Source organism: Geotrypetes seraphini, chromosome 9 (assembly GCF_902459505.1).
Source record: "Geotrypetes seraphini chromosome 9, aGeoSer1.1, whole genome shotgun sequence".
In the NCBI taxonomy this organism is placed as follows: Eukaryota; Metazoa; Chordata; class Amphibia; order Gymnophiona; family Dermophiidae; genus Geotrypetes; species Geotrypetes seraphini.
In genome coordinates this window covers 137,011,962-137,030,460 of record NC_047092.1, presented here as the reverse complement: position 1 = coordinate 137,030,460, position 18,499 = coordinate 137,011,962, and the positions used below count along the sequence as shown (strand labels likewise).

Genomic DNA, 18,499 nt, shown 5'->3' with positions numbered 1-18,499 from the left:
CTCCTACCATCACTGAACTGAAAATCAAAAATACCAAATACCCAATACAACCCGAACTAAAACTCCTAGGAGTTACGATAGACAGATGTTGCCACAATGCAGCCCCAGATCAACAAAACAACCCAGAAAGCTTTTCTAACCATGAGAAATCTCTGTAAAATCAGAAAATTCTTTGACCAAGCACAATTTAGACTAATCGTCCATCCTAGTCTTAGGTCTGCTGGATTATTGCAACTCCCTATATCTTCCTTGTCCAGCCACTATGATTAAAACAACTCCAGACCATACAAAACACCGCCCTCAGATTGATCTACTCACTCAAAAAATATGATCACATAACAACTGCCTTCTTAGACTCATCACTGGCTACCCATACAAGCACGAATCCAATTCAAATTCTACTGCCTGATATTCAAAGCATTACACGGCTCTTCCCCCTCCTATCTAAATAACCCGCTTAAACCAAATCTCCACCTCAAGACACAGAAGAACCTCGAACCCTTTCGCCTTCCCCCCACTCAAAGCACACAACGCAAGAAAATGTTTGACAACCTTCTAGCAACACAAGCAGCAAAAATCAACCATTCCATCTCCAATCTTATGACAATATCAGACAACTTCAAACATTTCAGAAAAGAAATCAAAACCCTGCTTTTCAAAAAATTCATCCAAATATCTTAACCCCTCCTCTTTTACCTCCAGAAGATTCACCTACCTTCAGATAACCTTCCCCCAAATTACCCACCTTAACACCTTCCAATTAACAAATTACCATAAATAGATTGTAACCTACCCTCTCTAACTGCATTCCATATGTATTTTTCATACAGTTCTTCACTGTCAGTTTAATTTCCATCCTATAAATTCACATAGAATTTTTCTTTTTTCAACCATCTTTATTTTCTCTTCTTTATTAATTTCCAGGTACTTTAGTTAGATTGTGAGTCTTCGGGACAGTAAGGGAATTTTTTAAGTACTTTCTTACTTCTCATTTATAATCTTAATGTATATTTTCTTCAAACCGCTTAGAACCTAACGGATGTAGCGGTATATAAGAAATAAATTACATTACATTTCAAAGTAAAATTAGTAGGCTAGCTAGAAGTTGGTATTTTTATTTTCTTTTTAAGAACTCTTGGCTAGTGACACTTTAAAATCATGTGTTATAAAGCCTTTAATTAGCTGTTGGATGACTTTATAGCAAAACTGTGGCTTTTCATTAAGACCTCCAAATTGGACCAATGATAGCTCACTTTGTAGTTTGTAGTTATTAGCCTTGAAAAAAAAACATTGGGCTTTTAGCTGTGAGCGCTTGAGATCCCTGGTACCTCTCTATATTACCTGTTGTGGGTAGGTGTGTCTTGTACTTCAGCCAAGTTTTAAAGATTTTAGTGGTTTTCATTAAGACCAACAACATAAGTGTAATGCTGTGTAGCACCCCTTGCTTTCTTCATCCCCTCCTTTACTTAAGGGTTACATGAAGAGATAAAGGGCTTTTGTTTATGTTAACATTGATTTTTCTCAATTGATTCCAATGTCCATTTTTATAAAACATTTTTTTTTTCAATTTGACTTCCTTTATGTACAGATAGCACCTAGATTGGTGTACTTAGATGATCTAGGTGCCTAACAATTATTTAAAAAGCTTAATTGATGCTGATAATGAGCAATTAGCATCTCATAATTGGCTTAAATTAAAATTGGGTGGTAGGCATCTACCACTTTCAGGTGTGCACCTAGTCCAAGGCACCTACCATAAAGGCATGGTTTGTGGGGATTGTGGGTTTATTTTGTATATAGGTGCCTAAAGTAGACTAAGGCACTGATAGACCAAGAAAACCCTGGCATAAATAGGGTGTGCCTAAGTCAACTTTAGGTGCTGTTAGGCGTGATTCTATAAACAACGCCTAATTTAAGATTGACATGTACTAAGTGCAACCTTCCTAGGTGCCTATGATTAGGCATTGCTTATAGAATCAGGCCCAATGTACCTACTCGGTATCCCTTGTAGGAGCTCTTATTTATTTTTTCTAATTTCATGTTTGTTTGTTTTATTTATTTATAATCTGCTATGTCCAACAGTTCTGAGTGGGATACAATAAAAACATATATAAAATACATAAGACCATTATTAATATAAAATAAAAACTGATTACATCACAGAGATGTTTATATTTTTAACTGTTTAATACTTTTTATAAAGTATCATGCAGTTAATTTTTGTATTGTATTTACATGTTAATAAGATATTTTTTAATTGCTTTTACTTTTGTTTTTAGTCTTATGGATATTATCCCTGATGCAGCCTATAGGTGAAACATGACCATGTCAAGTTTTAATAGAATTATATTTTATATAATGTATAATAAAACAACTTAAAAAAAAAGTTTAATCCTGTATTTTATTGTTGTAGTTCTATTGGTCTTCTCTGATAATTTGTAAAACTCCACCTCTCAATGTTGTACCTGTAATAGTTCATTGTTGCCAGTGCATGACATTTGGAAAATTTAGGTGCAAAATGGAAGAAGTGAACTACTGTAAAATTATGCATATGATAAATTCTAAGGTTGAGCCAGATATATTCCTAATATAATGCACATAGTTTACCCATTATATTTCTAATTGCTTTTTAAACAGTTCAATAAAAAGGTATTTTTTTCCCTTTGTTTTTGTTTTATTTCTACATATTACCTTGAAGAGTGGACTAACATGGCCACAAGACCATGTCACTCAACTGCTTTATGTATTTCATGTCTCAGATTTTTGTTGTAGGTGAAGATTTATTTTTCATGCTAGAAGGGTATGAACTGCATGAAAATAAATATAAATTATCTGGAATGCAGGATAATTTAATCAACTTTAAAATAATTGTCAATTTTTCAGATGATATGCTTATCAAGCTGTGGGACTGGGATAAGAAGTGGGTTTGCTCTCAGGTGTTTGAGGGACACACCCATTATGTTATGCAGATTGTAATAAACCCCAAGGATAACAACCAGTTCGCCAGTGCATCTCTGGACAGGACTATCAAGGTAGTGTACAAAACTGAGAGATCGATGGTCTTTTAGCTCATATAATTTATTGCTTTATATTTCATGAATGCCTAAAAGATCATGTGTATACATTTGCTATTGTATTACATTTTAAGTACTTTTTCCCCAGTAAGGATAAAGGTTTACTTCCATGTGACATTTTCAACTTGTGTTAGGGGTTGGATGGAAGTAGGAGTGTTGTATAAGAAGTAATCTCAGCACATTATCTGGTTCCTTCTGAAAACACTCTTGTGAAAATCTCTGGAGTTAGCTTCAGGTCTGATTTTCCCCAGCAGGTAGAATAAAAGCATAGATATCCAGGGCCACAAACTTGTGTTCCTTGATCAGAGGTTCATTTATCTTTTCTCATGTGCCTCCACAAAAGGTAGAGTACTTTTAAGATGTTTAGGAAAACTGGAAGCTTTTTTCCTACTTCTGCACTGTCTGCCTGTCGATTATATATGTGCAGGGTGTAATTACTGCCTCATTGTAAAAATTTGTAATTGTTTGGCATAGTCAGATCTCTGCCGCACAGGGTAGGATAATTATTGCTAATCTTTCTTATATTCAACCCAAAAGCATACATTGTTTTTGAGCATTCTAGGACTAAACAGTATCCCTGGTGTTGCATATGTGTTTAAATCCAATGGAAACTTGCAAAGTCATAGTTCTTGTATGACTGTTGTATTCTTTTGTATCTGACAATGGAGTTCTTTTCAAATTGATGATTTTAGACTGTACACCGCCTAGAACTGCAGACCAGAACAGGCAGTATAGAAAGTTTGAATAAACATCAAGGTATGGTATATATTTATAGTTGCACATTGTTCCTTTTTCAGGTATGGCAACTTGGATCTTCTTCCCCCAACTTCACCTTAGAAGGCCATGAAAAAGGAGTGAACTGCATTGATTACTATAGTGGAGGTGATAAACCTTACCTCATTTCTGGAGCAGATGATCGCCTGGTTAAAATATGGGACTATCAGGTACAATCTGAAATCATTTCTAGTCCTTGGAAGAAGGAAGTTTGACTATAACGACCTGAAGTCTTTCCCAAAAACCCTGTAGATTAGATTTACGAGGGGCATTCAATAACTTATCTACCTCAATAGGAAAGAAAAGAGTTTTCAAAAAAAAAAAATTATTTTTCAATATGATAATTTGTAGAATAATAATAATAACTTTATTTTTGTATACCGCCATATCCAGGGAGTTTTAGGCGGTTCACATTTGTTAGTCAAGTTACAAGTGGTTCATGACAATTGAACAGAGTTGCAAGCAACAAAGTAGTTGAGGTTGGATAGAGAGGGAAGGAGTAGGTCAAGGAGGGGGAATAAGGGGAATGTAGGTTGGGTGAGTACAGAAGAGGGGGAGTTGTAGGTTTCGGTTCGTTGAGGGGGCGATTAAGGGTCGTGTCCATTGAATAGATGAGTTTTAAGTAATTTTCTAAATCCGAGGTAGGTGGGGGCCTCGAGGACCATTTGGGCTAGCCATGTGTTCAGTTTGGCAGCCTGGAAGGCGAAGGTTTTGTCAAGGAATCTTTTGGAGTGACATAGTTTTAGTGAGGGGAAGGCGAACAGTTGGATTCTGCGGGAGTGCTTGTTGTTATGGTTCAGATAGAAGTGAGGGTTGATGTAGTTAGGGGATAAGACAAATACTGTTTTGTAACAGAAGCAGGCGAATTTAAATAGGACTCTGGATTCTAATGGTAACCAATGAAGTTTGTGGTAAAAAGGGGTGACGTGTTCCCATTTATTCAGGCCGAATATGAGGCGGACAGCGGTGTTCTGGATCATTTGAAGTCTCCTTATGGTTTTCTTTGTGGATCTCAGGAAAATGATATTGCAGTAGTCCAGGATGCTAAGGATGGAGGATTGTACTAGCAGGCGTACTAGCAGGCGGAAAGAGGTCTCGTCAAAGTATTTTTTAATGGTGCGGAGTTTCCAGAGCACCGAGATGCTTTTCCTGACTGTGATATCTGTGTGTTTCTCCAGGGATAGGTGTTTATCTAGTGTGACTCCCACCTCTCAGTGTTGCACCTGTAAGAGTTTATGGTTGCCAGTGCATGACATTTGAAAAATTTGGGTGTAAAATGGAAGAAGTGAGCTACTGTAAATTTATGCATATGATAAATTCTATGGATAAGCCAGATATATTCCTAATACTGGATTGGTAGATGCACATAGTTTACCCATTATATTTCTAACAGCTTTTTAAACAGTTAGTCCAATAAAAAGGTATTTTTTTCCTTTATGTTTTTGTTTTATTTCTACATATTACCTTGAAGAGTGGACTAACATGGCCACAATACCATGTCACTCAACTGCTTTATGTATTTCATGTCATAGATTTTGGTTGTAGATGAAGATTTATTTTTCATGCTAGAAGGGTATGAACTGCATGAAAATAAATATAAATGACCTGGAATGCAGGATAATTTAATCAACTTTAAAATAAATGATAATAACCTGATAGCTCCATACACTTCATCCACTTTTCCTGCACTGACTTTAACCCCTTTGAAAATTAAACTTCTGTTTGACCTTCAAACCAGTTTGTCACAGCTTCTTTGACATCTTTATCACTTGAAAACGGCTGTCCACGGAAAGATTTATTCAAAACTTAGAACAGGAAATAATTTGAGAGAGCCAGATCAGGACTGTAGGGTGAATGCTGAAACTTACATTCTTGGATGGCAGTCTGTAATTGTTGTTACGTGCACCGGTGCATTGTTGTAAAGAAGCAGCACTCTTGCTGTGGGTTTTCCTCATCTTTTCTCCTTGATTGATTCCCGCAAAATGATCATTGTGTTGGAATAACTCTCCCTGGTTATGGTTGTCTTGTGTGGGATGAACTCCAGAAGCAAAAGTCATTTATTATCCCAGAAGACAGTTGCCATGACTTTGCCTGCAGATTTTTTTCTGTCTTGGAACTTTTTTGGGGTGGGGGATGACTTGTGCTTCCCCTGCATTGACTCCATTTTGGACTCGGGATCTCTGTGAAAGACCCAAGTCTCATCTCCAGTCACTAAACAATAAAAAAAATCTTCACGGAGCATTTCCTAGTTCTGGCAGCACTGGAGCCTCATAGTCTTCTGATATGGCATCAGCATTCTTGGAACCCATTTTGCACTAACCTTGGATATGCCCAAAGTTTCATGAATTATTTTCCTAACTGTACCTGCCAAGGTGCTCATTTCTTCAGCTATTCGGGAAACCTTAATTCGTCTGTTTAACAAAATTAAATCCTCAACATTCTTGCACATTTCTGTGGAAGTTGCTTCTTATGAGACCATCTTATGAGGTGTGCGGTTCCAGTTTTGAACACTTCTACAGTTACTACATAAACTGGGGGATGCACAAAACTTACCGGTCATGTCCCGATCGTCACTAAACCGGTTTGGCTAGTTTAGCAATCAGTTGGATCAGATTCCCTGATGTACAAAACTGCCCACCACGTGTTTTCCATTCCGACCCATGCAAATTAGTAAAACCACATGCAAAATAGCTGAGCAATTGATGCACTAACATCGCTGGGCTATTTAGCATCGGGTTTTACCGATCCTAAAACCCGATTGCTCTAGACCGGGGATTCTTGAAGGGAGTTCTTGAGGCCATGAGCACACGCAGATGCTTAAGGATGTTCAGCCCAGAGTGTCGGCTTCCTCAGTCCTGGAACTAAGTGCAATGTTGGTCTGGGGCGGAGAGAGCAGCTAATGGAGAAATAGGAGTGCTGGTCATCGAGGTGGGGGGGAAGAAGATAGCAATGCCAGTCATCAGGGGGTATAGCAAGGCTGGTCATACGAGGAAGAGTAGACAGTATTGCCAGTCATCGGAGGGAGGCGACAACAGTGATGGTCATCAGAGGTGGATGGAGGATAGCAGTGCTGGACATCGGAGCTGGGCTGGTGTGGAGTAGAAAATATCAGCGTTGGTAGGGAGGGGAAGAAAAAAGCGCCATCATCAAAAAGGAGGCTCAAATTTAAATCGAGGCCCCCATTTTTGGGCCATTTTTATATTTGAGTATATACTGTAAGTGTTGATTGGTAAATTAATTGCTTGAAATACTTTAGTAAAACAGCCCATGAAACGTTTGTTGTTTCTGCTTACTTTCATTTCCTCCAGAAGACTTTTAAAATAATAATAATAATAATAACTTTATTCTTCTATACCACCACAATCTTGCGACTTCTAGGCGGTTTACAATCAAGAGTGCTGGACATTCAGCGAAATACAATAAGTAGATATTCAGAGGAAATACAGAGATCAGAGACCTCAGGAGGCAATAGTATAGAAATACAATTTGCTGAGCGAAAATGTAATATGTACATTTTAGTAGGTAATGTCCGACAGGACCTGTTGGGGATAAATAGCAACGTAAAGTTACGATAAGATGAAGATAACAGATTATATTTATAACAGTGCTGTAAGTTCAGGTGGAATAGGGAGGGGGAAGGGGAGGGAGAGGGAGAGCGGGTCAATTGTTTAGGTATTTCTGGAACAGGTATGTTTTTAGGCGTTTCCTGAATTCCTCGTATGTAGTGGGCGAAAGCAGTTGGTCTAGGTCTTTGCCCCATAGGACTGCTTGGTGAGAGAGAAGGTGTTCGTGGTGTTTTTTCATTTTGCAGCCTCTAACTGGAGAGGAAATGAGTTTTGGGTGTGTGTTTCTCTTGAGTTTGTTATTAGAAAATGCGAAAAGGTCCATTATGTACTTGGGGGTCAGGCCGTATAGTACTTTGAAGCAGAGGCAGGCATATTTAAACCTTACTCGGGCTTCCGTTGGTAGCCAGTGCAGCTGCCGATAGTAGGGTGTCACGTGGTGGAATTTCTTCAGCCCGAAGATAAGTCTGACCGCAGCATTTTGCATTATTTGGAGACATCTCATATTCTTTTGTGAGATTGCTAGATAGGCGATGTTGCAGTAGTCAAGCTGACTCAGTATGAGGGATTGCACTAGGATTCTGAATGTTGACGTATCGAAGTATGATTTAATGGTTCTGAGTTTCCAGAGAGTAAGGAAACCTTTTCTGAATAGGGAATCCACTTGTTCCTTCATTGTTAGGCATTGGTCTAGAATAACACCTAGTATTTTCATGGTGGGCTGAATAGGGTAGTTGAGTTTATTGATGCATAGTGAGGTTTTATTGTCAAGCAGGTGAGGGGAGGCAACGAAGAATTTTGTTTTTTCTGGGTTGAGCTTGAGCTTGAAATCTGTCATCCATTGTTCTATCTCATTTATGGCATCGGATGCCTTGGGAATGGTTTCCGAGATGGAGTTGGCGAATGGGATGATGATCGTAAAGTCATCTGCGTAGCTGAATAGTTTTATTCCTAATTGGGTTAGTTTCACACTTAATGAGGACATGTAGATATTGAAAAGCAGTGGGGAAAGCGATGACACTTGTGGCACTCTGGATGAGTTGCTCCAGGTGTCGGAGTGTTCGTTGTTAAAGTGTACCTGGAAAGAACGGGATGTGAGGAAGCCACGAAACCAGTTTAGTACCTCAGTTCTGATACCAATGGCGTCTAAGCATTGCATCATTTTCTCATGGTCTACCAAGTCGAATGCAGAGCTCATGTCGAATTGCATGATCAGGGCGTTTGAATTGCATGATCAGGGCATTGAGGCCCTTACTAAATAATAGGCGCAGATAGTCTAGGATGGCAGCGATTACTGTCTCCGTACTGAATAGGGTTCTAAAGCCGGATTGAGTTTCATGCAGGAGAGAGAATTGATTAAGGTAGTCCAATAGTTGGGTGTGTACTAGTCCTTCCATGATTTTTACAATGAATGGGATAGATGCTATTGGTCTGTAGTTTGTTATTAGCGCTGAGGATTCTTTTCTAATTTTTGGGATGGGGGTTATTATTATGTGGCCGTTGTTAGTGAGGAAAGTCCCATTTTTTAGGTTGTGGGTTAGGTAGTGTAATAGTGATATTTTGAATTCTGGTAGTGCCGCTTTCATAATCTCCGGAGGGCACGTATCTAGGATGCAGTGAGATTTAGAGTATTTGTTGTAGAGTTTGGTGTAGGTGTTGGTGTAGTTAGATCCATTCTGGATCTAGAAAGGAACTCCAGATCATGTCTGTAGGTATTTCATTGTCATGTGAGTTAGCTATTTGGTAGTTTCTGGGGATGATTGTTACATCGTTATTGCTTATACAGTTATGTAACATACCAAACTCAGAAAGTTTAAATATTGATAATTTCATTATGAAGTAAAACTTGGAAAATTTACAGATTATATAAAAAATGTTAGGAATAAATTACATATAATGCTAAATTTGTTGTGATGAATAAAATCTTGCATTCTTTTAGTATTTCTTTTATGTGTCTGTTTAGAATCCAAATATGGTTTAATTCATAGATAAAAGTAAGGAATCATCACCTATCAGAAAAATGAAAGACTTGGGACATGTTAGTTCAAATTCTGTTCTCACATTGATTTTTATGGCACAGTAAGGTCAAGTGCCTCGTTGAATTTCATGTGAACTGTGATTGTATAGTGGGGAAAAACAGATAGCAATCTGTCTTTTCCATGACACCTTCAGATAGCTAGATTTTTCACATTCAATAAGTTTTGCCGCAGGTCAGGTACTTGAGCATTAAAACTGTTTAGATAGGATGTATAAATACAATTTATATCAGATTTTTTGTCATCAGTTCTTAATTTTTGTGTGAAAGGGTTATTTTGTAAAAGCAGTTTTTTTCTTTTCAGAATAAAACTTGTGTTCAGACCCTGGAAGGACATGCACAGAATGTATCCTGTGTCAGTTTCCATCCCGAGTTGCCTATCATTATTACAGGCTCTGAAGATGGTAATGTTCCTTTATCTTATGCATAATATATTGTAGGGAGGCATCCAGTATATTAAAGTCAATCTTTTACATTAGAATCAACCAAAAATATTTATTATTGCTTCCATAGCAATTTTAAACAAGCAGTACAAGCACATTTTCCCCCTTTTACTGACATTGCAAAAGAAGCTATAGGAGGGCCTGAAAGCAGATAGGTTGATATTTTGAGGTATCTGCCTGGTACTGTCATCCATCATTGTAGAACTGTAAATAGAGTAGCACATTGCAGATTGATTGCAAAATTAGTAAGGGACAATTTTTATAAAGTACCATAAACTTTTGCAGTTATCACTTAGCTGCTCAAATTACCACACTGTAACTGCGGAGCCTCTATATTAATTGTTAGGGACAGGCCCAATACTTTCTACCCTTCTTCTGATGCCCATGCAGTTATAGCAGAATACATTTAGGGGGCAGTTCTAGAAAACAGTACCACTATTTAGACACCTAAATGTCACCCACTGAGTGCTAATTCTGTAATAGTGTCTGAGCATTAATGTTCTGTTTTAGAATATTAGCATAAATCCGCATCATTTTGCCTACATTTAGGCAGATCCACTGATACCATGTCGGTAGTATGTATATGTTGGTTCCTCTCATGTGAACACTGCCCTCCCCTTGTGTGTTAAGTGCATTATGTATGTCATTTATAAAATAGCCCTTAAAGCCCTGATTCTATAAAGTCTGTCTAAAGTTAAGCGCTGATATAGACACCAATTGTAAAATACTTAGAATTATAGAATCACGCTTGGTGTTTAAGCATGCTTAGGCAGCCCTCAGCATCCTAACATTTAGGCATCCTCAATTTTATGCCATGGTTTTCTATGCCTAAAGTAAGGCGCCAATATCAGAGCCTAATGACACCTGATTCAAAAAGAGGCACCCAACTCAAAAAAACACTTATGATCCACCCCTAACCACTCCCACTTTTAGTGTAGGCACTTTAGGCTAGGTGCCTACTTTTTATAGAATCAAGTTTTTCGAGTGAGGTGCCTAATTTTCAAATAAGTCCAATTAAAGCTGATTGTGAAGCATTGAAACAGGCCGGCCTAGCAAAGGCCCCGAGGCTGCCTGATGAAACAGCGGCTAAACTATTATTAGCGGGAGGGGCTTTAGGCACCTGGGCCAATCAGGCCCTAGGATCCTGTGGGTTGGGCAGAGGAGGGGCGGGCCCGCCTCATTTGGACAGATGGGCCTGCTGGCCGGACGGTGTGAGGATCCGTCCAGCCAACTTGCAGGTAAGCCTGAGGGGGGGTTCCAGGGTGGGAGGGTTTTGTTGGGGGGGGGTCCGGCAGGAGAGGTTGGGCACCCTCCTGCTGGCGATCTTTGGGAGGGGGGCATTGGGTTCTGCAGGAGGGGCTGGGCACCTTCCTGCCGGTGATTTTTTTGGGGGGCCGTTGTAGGGGTCCAGCGAGGGGGTTTGGGGCATTTTGTTTAGGGGGGTCATTGGGGGGGTCTGTCAGCAGGTGGGGTTGGGTACCCTCCTGCCGGCGATCTTCAGGAGGGGCTCTGTCAGCAGGAGGGGTTGGGCACCCTCCTGCCACAATCGTCGGGGGGGGGGTTGGGGAGGGGAGACTGGCGGCCGTAGCCGCTATACTAATCGCGGCAGGGAGATCCCTTGCCGCGATTAAGTATAGCGGCCACGTCTAAACAAACCCGATTCTGTAACTGGCGTCTGCAACATGGACGTCGGTTACAGAATCGGGTTTACTTTGGGTGGGTGTAGGCCCGATTCTGTATAGGACGCCCGGGACAGGCATCCTATACAGAATCCGGGCGTTAGTGTTTCTCAGAGCAACACCTCAGACAGGAGTTCTTCACACCTGTTTCGTTTGAGAATTTGTTTGTTTTATCCAATTTGGTTTTTTTGATATTGCATGTACGATAACATCCGGGACCCCTGAGGAAGAAGTGTTTTTTGAAACACAGACCGTGTTAGTCTGGTACACACGAGAACAAGGACCAGTTTTTGGATACATTTATTTTTATTTATGTTATCTATGTTTTTATGACTTTTATTGAATAAATTCCTGCATTTTTCTGCAGTTTTGGGGGTTTTTTTTGCTTTGCTTCTTTACTGCAGTTCTCATTTTTTTGGGTTTGCCTTAAGGCCCTGGAAGCATAGTTAAAAGCACAGAAAAATAGTCACCAGACAACAAAGGTAGGGAAAGTGATTTTATTTTCAACTAGCTGATGCCCCGGCGTTGCACGGATATTTAATTATAGCAATAACACTGTAAATGGATTCAAATAAAGATACTTTATAGTGGTGAATGAAATTATTTTTTACAGCCTAATAAAAAGTACAATATTCAAATTATAATATGAAATATTTGACAAAATGAATACAATACAACTAATGCACAACGTGATTATAAACAACAATTTTAGTTTCACCTCCTGGAGCAAGAACATATAAATTCTTGAGTGAACCCACCCTTGAGCAAGCAACATAGAGTTGTGGGCCGCGAGACCCCCCAGAACATATCACCCCAGGTAGTGAGGGAACTGCATACCAAGTTTCGTTCAAATCGGTCAAGCCGTTTTTGAATTACTGTGAGAATGGCAGCTTTTTACATTTTTTCCATTGACATGAATGGGTGAAATCTGATTTTCTGTTTGTAGCTCCGCCCACGTGTGCAGGTGGGCCGCGAGACCCCCAGAACATATCACCCCAGGTAGTGAGGGATCTGCATACCAAGTTTCGTTCAAATCGGTCAAGCCGTTTATGAATTACAGTGAGAATGGCAGCTTTTTACATTTTTTCCATTGACATGAATGGGTGAAATCTGATTTTCTGTTTGTAGCTCCGCCCACGTGTGCAGGTGGGCCGCGAGACCCCCAGAACATATCACCCCAGGTAGTGAGGGATCTGCATACCAAATTTCGTTCAAATCGGTCAAGCCGTTTTTGAATTACAGTGAGAATGGCAGCTTTTTACATTTTTTCCATTGACATGAATGGGTGAAATCTGATTTTCTGTTTGTAGCTCCGCCCACGTGTGCAGGTGGGCCGCGAGACCCCCAGAACATATCATCCCAGGTAGTGAGGGATCTGCATACCAAGTTTCGTTCAAATTGGTCAAGCCGGTTTTGCGTGATCGCGGCACATACACACACACATACATACCTCCGATTTTATATATATATATATATATATATATAGATAGATATAGTGATTGAAATGTGTCAGTTTTGAAAATTTATATCTGCTGTGTATATTGTGTGTATATGAAAAATAAATGGAAAAAATTTCATTACAATTTGTAAAAGGGGTGGGATCTGGGGGAAGAGCTTGGGTGGGCCAGGGTGGAGTTTGGGAGGTCTGTGGTTGGGGGTACTCAGTTGATATTTGTTAGACTTTCCTGCTGGCACATCCTATTGGCATTTCAGGGCCTGTCTGGATGGCCTCTGCGCATGCTTTGATGTCAGCGTAATGATGTCATGCATACATGCGATGTCATCACAGTGATGTCTGCACACTTCTGGGTGCGTTGAGCTGTGGTCACTACCTTTAGTGTGCCCCAGCTCGAAAAAGTTTGAGAGACACTGCCTAAAAGGATGCCTAGCAACGCCTAAGTCTACTTAAGTGGCGCTAAGCAAGGTTCTGTACAGTGAGCCTAACTTTTATAGAATCGTGCTTAGTGCTACATTAGTTGATACCAATTTTTTAGGCCACATATATAGAATTGGGACCTAAGTGCATAATTGATAACATGGATGCTTTTGATGCTCTCCAGTGAAGTGGCATTAAGTTAAAAGCATTATCTGCTGCATTAACAGCATGCTGCAATTTTATAATGTGTTACCTGGATAATCTTATAAATTCAGTTTTCAAATATAGTCCTAAGTAATATTCCATAAATATAGAATATGCTTTCACAAGAACTCCAGTTTGCTCGTGCAGGTCAAGAAAAGGAGACCAATCAGAGTCCCAAAACTTTAACTTGGTTTGTAGTTTGGAAATAATTTTATTTATCCCAGGACAAGCAGGCATGATATTCTCACATGTGGGTGACGTCATCTACGGAGCCCCGATGCGGACAGCTTTTTCAAGCAAACTTGATTGAAGATTTTAAGTTTGCTCTGCTGCTCCACGCATGCGTGCCTTCCTGCTTGAAAAAGCTGTCCGCATCGGGGCTCCGTAGATGACGTCACCCACATGTGAGAATATCATGCCTGCTTGTCCTGGGATAAATAAAATTATTTCCAAACTACAAACCAAGTTAAAGTTAAACCAATATACACTAGAGGGCGCATCTCCTCCTCGTGGTCTCCAGTTCAAATTTTTCCGCTGAGCCTAGAAGTCGTTTTTTTCCAGGCTCTGCCCCAACTGCCTTCTAGCACCGCGATTTTTTCTTGCTTTTTCGATTAAGTCGCTGTGCGCAAATTTTTTTCCTGTTCCTGCTTCGTTTCGACCGACCCGGAGGCTTCCGGGCCGCCGTGGCTGCGTGGCTACTCGAGCCACAGCCAGTTTCTTTTTCTATGTCCCGGCCCCTGACCGGCTTTAAAAAGTGCACCCGGTGCGAGCGGCTCCTTTCCATCACAGACCCGCATCGCTGGTGCATCCTCTGCCTGGGGGCCGCCCATCCAACTGACTCCTGCCCCCAGTGTGCTACTTTTCAGAACCGGGCCCTCCGTCGAAGAAAAGCCCGCATGGCGGACCTTTTCACCGCCGACCAACCCACTACCTCGGCCTCGAGGTCGGCCCCGGCCTTGACCTCGGCCCCAAATACCTCGACACCACTTCGAGACTCGACCCCGAAGCCCTCGGGACAGCAGAAAGCCTCGGCTCCGGGTAAGTCTCCTCTTCCTTCTTCAGGTTCCGCACCAGCGAAGAAGCCAGCCTCGGGGACACCGGCGACGCATGGTGGAAGCCCCATGCTTTCAGCCCCGGCGAAGCCTTCCAAGCCTTCGGGCCGTGCCTCCACCACACGGGAATACTCTGATACGAGGTCGCCCCTGGTGGAGTGCACCGAGGCATCGGACATGCCCTCGATGCTGTCCGTGCCCGTTTTCCAGGACCTGCTCCGGGTGATGATCTTGTCGGAGCTGTCTGCTGCGCTGGCCCATCTACAACCGGCCCCGACCTCGACCTCGCGTGCGCCGGACCAGCCTGAGCCTCGCATCGAGCCCCCTCGGGGCAAAGTGCGCCAGCTTCGCCGCATTCCATCCTCCTCGGATTCCTCGCCGAGGTGCCCGAGACGCTCTCCCTCCACGGACCGCCGCGGGGCAAAGCGTCGCGCTAAAATGACCGAAACCTCAAACCGCCGTACCTCTAAGAAGGCCCGGAGTTCTCCCACACTACGAGGCCGTTCACCGACGCCCCGTACAGGGACGCTGAAGGTGACTGAGTTATCACTCTCCAACCCTCACATGCTCCTAACTCCCCCTTGGACCGGGGCTCCGAGCCGAGGTCCCAGGCTTTCGCCAAGGGAGTCCGGGTCGAGGTCACCGATTCGAAATCGATTGGTACCCTGTACCCCGGCATCGTCTCCGAGGGGCTCCATTCGGGTACATCTTAGTGCAATTGCTGCCTTCCATCAACCCCTGGAAGGAAAAGCCCTTTCACTCCATCCCTTAGTTTCTCGTTTCATGAAAGGTCTTTTGAATGTCCACCCTCCTGTCAAACCTCCCCCGGTGGTTTGGGACCTTAATGTGGTGCTGGCTCAACTCATGAAACCCCCATTTGAGCCATTAGACAAATGCCATCTGAAATTCCTCACTTGGAAGGTGATCTTCCTGCTCGCACTCACTTCCGCTCAGCGGGTTAGCGAGCTACAGGCTCTGGTGGCGGACCCACCTTTCACTGTATTCCATCACGACAAGGTGGTCCTCCGCACTAACCCTAAGTTCCTACCTAAAGTGGTATCTGATTTCCACCTCAACCAGTCCATCGTCTTACCAGTATTTTTCCCCAAGCCCCACTTTCATCCCGGAGAGACGGCGCTACACACGCTTGATTGTAAGAGAGCGTTGGCCTTTTACCTCCAACGCACTCAGTCTCATCGGACAGTCCCACAATTGTTTTTGTCCTTCGACCCTAATCGGCTGGGTCGCCCAGTTTCCAAGCGCACCTTGTCCAACTGGTTGGCTGCTTGTATTTCTTTTTGCTACGCTCAGGCTGGTCTCGCACTGCATGGTCGAGTAACGGGACATAAAGTCCGAGCGATGGCAGCCTCCGTAGCCTTCCTCCGGTCCACACCAATTGAGGAAATCTGCAAGGCTGCCACGTGGTCTTCGGTTCATACTTTCACCTCCCACTACTGCCTGGATACATTGTCCAGGAGCGATGGCCGTTTTGGCCAATCGGTATTGCGTAATCTATTTGCTTAAATTGCCAACTTCCCTCCATCCCTTTTCAGTTAGCTTGGAGGTCACCCACATGTGAGAATATCATGCCTGCTTGTCCTGGGATAAAGCACAGTTACTTACCGTAACAGGTGTTATCCAGGGACAGCAGGCATATATTCTCACAACCCGCCCGCCTCCCCGAGGTTGGCTTCTTTGCTGGTTAAGTGTACTGGAGACCACGAGGAGGAGATGCACCCTCTAGTGGAGCAGGAAGGCACGCATGCGTGGAGCAGCAGAGCAAACTTAAAATCTTCAATCAAGTTTGCTTGAAAAAGCTGTCCGCTTCGGGGCTCCGTAGATGACATCACCCAAATGTGAGAATATATGCCTGCTGTCCCTGGATAACACCTGTTACGATAAGTAACTGTGCTTTCCTTGTTTGTCACATTTATGCATCAGTATTCATCTTTTTTTATTTTCATTTATTCTGTATCTATTTGCTGTTAAAATGTATGGCATCATTACTAAATCATTTTGAAGGTCATTTACTAACAGCACAAGCTAATGCTTTATGGGCCTTGTCTTGTTGATAGAGAAATATATCATTCTAGTATGTAAAGGTTTGTAACATTTGAATGCCAATGTGATCATAGGACATTTTATTTTCAGGTACTGTCCGTATTTGGCATTCCAGTACATATCGACTGGAAAGTACGCTGAATTATGGCATGGAACGAGTGTGGTGTGTGGCCAGTCTGAGGGGATCCAATAATGTGGCTCTGGGATATGATGAAGGCAGCATCATTGTTAAGGTATTCAATACTTTTCTCAAACTTAACTTGTTGGCAAATGCTCTACAGGCCAATTTTTCAAGGACATGTGCTCCTGACCTATGCCCTTCAGGTTTAGGTACTTAAAGTTCAGTAACATTTTAGCCTAAATAAGGTGCCTGAGTTAGAGGGTGAAACTTTTTCTAACTTGGGTGTCTAATTTTAGGCCTGCTGTTGAGTGTTCTAAATAAAGGTGCTTTAATCTAAGTGCTGAGTGCCTAACTTTCCCTTGCTGGACCTTGACCACTTTATCTGCCCAGGTACTCAGCAAGAAGAAAGTATTCATTCTGTATCACCTTTTATAGTTCTTTTACGGATGGGTATTATACCTCACTGCTACCAGCAGGTGGAGACTGAGATCAAACTTGTATATCAGTATCTCAAGTTTCAAGTTTTATTCATTATTTGATTAATCGCCTATCATAACTACTAAGCGATTTACATTTACAGAAAATACATGATAAAATTAACAATAATATAATAAAAATCTAAAAATCATTTTAAAAAAACTAGACAAATATGGACAGGAAACATTGGGATAGAGGGGGAAGAAATACAATTTATAATAGGAAAGGAGGGATCAATAATGGTAAAAACACAGAATGGATGGGAAAACAAAATATATATAGCTGACTGAAGTGAAAGGGAGTTGTAAAGAGTAATTGGCATTTCAATTAAGAATTGAAAGCGTCTTTAAAAAGAAAACTCTTAAGCTGACTTTTAAATTTATCGAGGTTTTTCTCCTCCCTTAAATAAAGTGGGAGAGAGTTCCATGTTTGCGGGGCTGTGACAGAGAAAATATACTGTCTTCTGGTATTTATGATTATCCCAGGACAAGCAGGCAGCATATTCTTGACTGATGGGTGACGGCACCGACGGAGCCCCGGTACGGACAATTTTAGAGTGATTGCACTCTAAGAACTTTTTAGAAAGTTCTAGCTCGGCCGCACCGCGCACGCGCGAGTGCCTTCCCGCCCGACAGAGGCGCGCGGTCCCTCAGTTTCTTAGTTTCCGCGGAGCTAAGAAGACGCGTTTTCAACGGCTGTTGAAATTTTCTCCTAACTTGCCTTCCCGCTCGCGTAAACGTTTTGGCTTAAATTGCCTTTTTTCTTTTTTTCCATTTGTAAAAAAAAAAAAAAAAAAACTTTCATTTTTATTCTTCATTCGGTTTTCCCCGGCGGGGCCTTCTGCCACCATCGAAGCCTCGGCCTTCGATTTGGCGGAAGCCGTTTTTACTTTCATGCCCCCTCAACCGGGTTTTAAAAAGTGCCAGCGGTGTGCTAGGCCTATATCTCTCACGGACCCACACAACTGGTGTTTACAGTGTTTGGGTCCTGAGCATCAGGCCTCTTCTTGCACCCGCTGTGCTACTTTAAAAAAACGGACATTGAAAAATCGCCAAATTCAGCAGCGATTGTTATTCGGTGCCGAGATGTCCGACCCCGTTCCTTCGACTCCGGCTTCGGCACCGATTCAGTCGGCACCCT

The 18,499-nt window shown here is 42.0% G+C and overlaps 1 protein-coding gene across 1 annotated transcript in view; it reads left to right on the top strand.

The window, feature by feature from the left end:
• COPB2 (COPI coat complex subunit beta 2) overlaps nucleotides 1–18,499 on the top strand; it is a 121,113-nt gene that overhangs the window by 41,126 nt on the left and 61,488 nt on the right. Inside the window, exons 5-8 of the mRNA XM_033959260.1 lie at nucleotides 2,884–3,032; nucleotides 3,872–4,018; nucleotides 9,751–9,850; nucleotides 16,852–16,994. Coding sequence (XP_033815151.1) covers nucleotides 2,884–3,032; nucleotides 3,872–4,018; nucleotides 9,751–9,850; nucleotides 16,852–16,994 — 539 coding nt within the window. The remainder of the gene's footprint in view (nucleotides 1–2,883; nucleotides 3,033–3,871; nucleotides 4,019–9,750; nucleotides 9,851–16,851; nucleotides 16,995–18,499) is intronic.